Source organism: Acanthisitta chloris, unplaced genomic scaffold, assembly GCF_000695815.1.
Source record: "Acanthisitta chloris isolate BGI_N310 unplaced genomic scaffold, ASM69581v1 scaffold32732, whole genome shotgun sequence".
In the NCBI taxonomy this organism is placed as follows: Eukaryota; Metazoa; Chordata; class Aves; order Passeriformes; family Acanthisittidae; genus Acanthisitta; species Acanthisitta chloris.
This window is the reverse complement of record NW_008660378.1, coordinates 1-1,943: the sequence shown is the minus strand read 5'-3', so window position 1 is coordinate 1,943 and position 1,943 is coordinate 1. Positions and strand designations below refer to the sequence as shown.

Below are 1,943 nucleotides of genomic sequence, written 5' to 3'. Positions count from 1 at the left end.
GGATTAGCACATGTGAGCTGCAGGATCCTGATGGATTCCTGATCCCAGCTCACTCCTGCTCTTCCTGAATTCCAGTCTATTTCAGGATACTTTCTAACTTCCTGGCAGGTGAATGTCTGACTGTGACACAGATTATTCCCACAGGACACTGGTGAAAAAAAAAAGGGATATTTCCCTTCCTTTATCCTCCCTGCTAGAATCTGTTGTGGCTCAGCTTCTCTCTCTCTCTTCCCAGCTGGACACGGAATACCGGAAAAAATGGGATTCCCTGGTGATCAAACTGGATGTGATTGAGAGGGATGTGGCCACGGGCTCAGAGGTGATCCACTGGGTCACACACTTCCCAGTGAGTACTTCCCACTCCAGGAATCCTCCCCCTGGGAAGGGCCAGGAGCAGTGCTGATCCATGTTCTCCCTGTTCCTCAGTATCCCATGTATTCCCGGGATTACGTCTACGTCCGACGCTACAGTGTGGACAAGGAGAACAACCTGATGGTGCTGGTGTCAAGGTAGGAGTGAGTAGGACAACTTCCCAGCATTCCCATTCCTAAAAAAACCCCCATTGGGAGCAGGGAATAAATGTCATGAACTCTTCCTTAATCATCATCAAACCCAACGAGATCAATTTGGGAAATTAAACACTTGTTTTTGGGAAAGCTCCTTGTTTTCTTACTCCCAACCTCCAAAATGCCAATGGATTCTGGGGGTAATTCCCACCTGGAGCTCACCTTGGGCTGCTCCTCCTTGTCCCAGGGCTGTGGAACATCCCAATGTTCCTGAAGATCCCGAGTATGTCCGGGTGAGGACCTACGAATCCCAAATGGTTATCCGTCCCCACAAGACCTTTGATGAGGTATGTTTGGGAAAGGGAGTGGAAAACCTGGCACAGGCAGGATCCAACTGCTGCTCCATAGGGAGCTGCTCCTTCTCCCACCATGATCCCAGCACTGCAGTAGTCCAAAAATTGGGAACGTCTAGAGTTAGGGATTGGAATGACTGGAGCTTTGAGGTCACTTCCAACCCAAACCATTCCATGCTTCTGTGAAAAAAGGGATGAGCTTGAAGCCTTGAGCCTCCCAAGCCTCATTCCAAGCACAAAATTTTTGGAAAAATCCTTTGTGGGCTGTTCCCATGGCATCCAGAGCCTGGATAGGGCTTGGAACACTCCAGGAATGACACTCCCTCCTCCAAAATTCCCTCCTGGAGTGATCTCCCTACATCTTCCCAACTCCTCAACACCCTCTGCAGGAGGCTCCAAAGGGAATCCCTGTTCCCCTGGGGGATGTGGGTGGCTCCAGTGAGAATTTGGGATGAGGATGGGGATCCCAGGAATGTTTGTCTCTCCCAGAATGGCTTCGATTACCTCCTGACCTACAGTGACAACCCCCAGACCGTGTTCCCGCGCTACTGCGTCAGCTGGATGATGTCCAGTGGTAAGTGCCTGGAATTTCCGTGGGATTCTCCCTCTGGAGCAGACCTGGGCCCTCCTGCCTTCCCTTCCTCCTCTGGAGAGGGGTGGGAAATGGGTGGAGGCAAGGGGAAAATGAGGAGGGGGAAGGAAAATTAGGAAGGAAAAGAATTGGGAGGGGAAAGAAAAAAATTGGGAGGGGAAGGAAAAGTTAGGAGGGAAAAGAAATTGGGAGGGGAAGGAAAAGTTAGGAGGGAAAAGAACTTGGGAGGGGAAGGAAAAGTTAGGAGGGAAAAGAAATTGGGAGGGGAAGGAAAAGTTAGGAGGGAAAAGAAATTGGGAGGGGAAGGAAAAGTTAGGAGGGAAAAGAACTTGGGAGGGGAAGGAAAAGTTAGGAGGGAAAAGAACTTGGGAGGGGAAGGAAAAGTTAGGAGGGAAAAGAAATTGGGAGGAGAAGGAAAAGTTAGGAGGGAAAAGAAATTGGGAGGAGAAGGAAAACCTGGGAGGGGGAAGAAAAGTTAGGAGGGAAAAGAAA

General features: G+C 49.9%; 1 protein-coding gene across 1 annotated transcript in view; it reads left to right on the top strand.

Annotated features, from left to right (window-relative positions):
- STARD7 (StAR-related lipid transfer (START) domain containing 7) overlaps positions 1-1,433 on the top strand; it is a gene marked incomplete at both ends in the record, with an annotated part of 2,029 nt that extends 596 nt beyond the window's left edge. Inside the window, 4 exons of the mRNA XM_009069793.1 lie at positions 236-346; positions 427-509; positions 754-853; positions 1,349-1,433. Of these exons, the coding sequence (XP_009068041.1) occupies positions 236-346; positions 427-509; positions 754-853; positions 1,349-1,433 (379 nt within the window). The remainder of the gene's footprint in view (positions 1-235; positions 347-426; positions 510-753; positions 854-1,348) is intronic.
- Between the last annotated feature and the right edge of the window lie 510 nt (positions 1,434-1,943).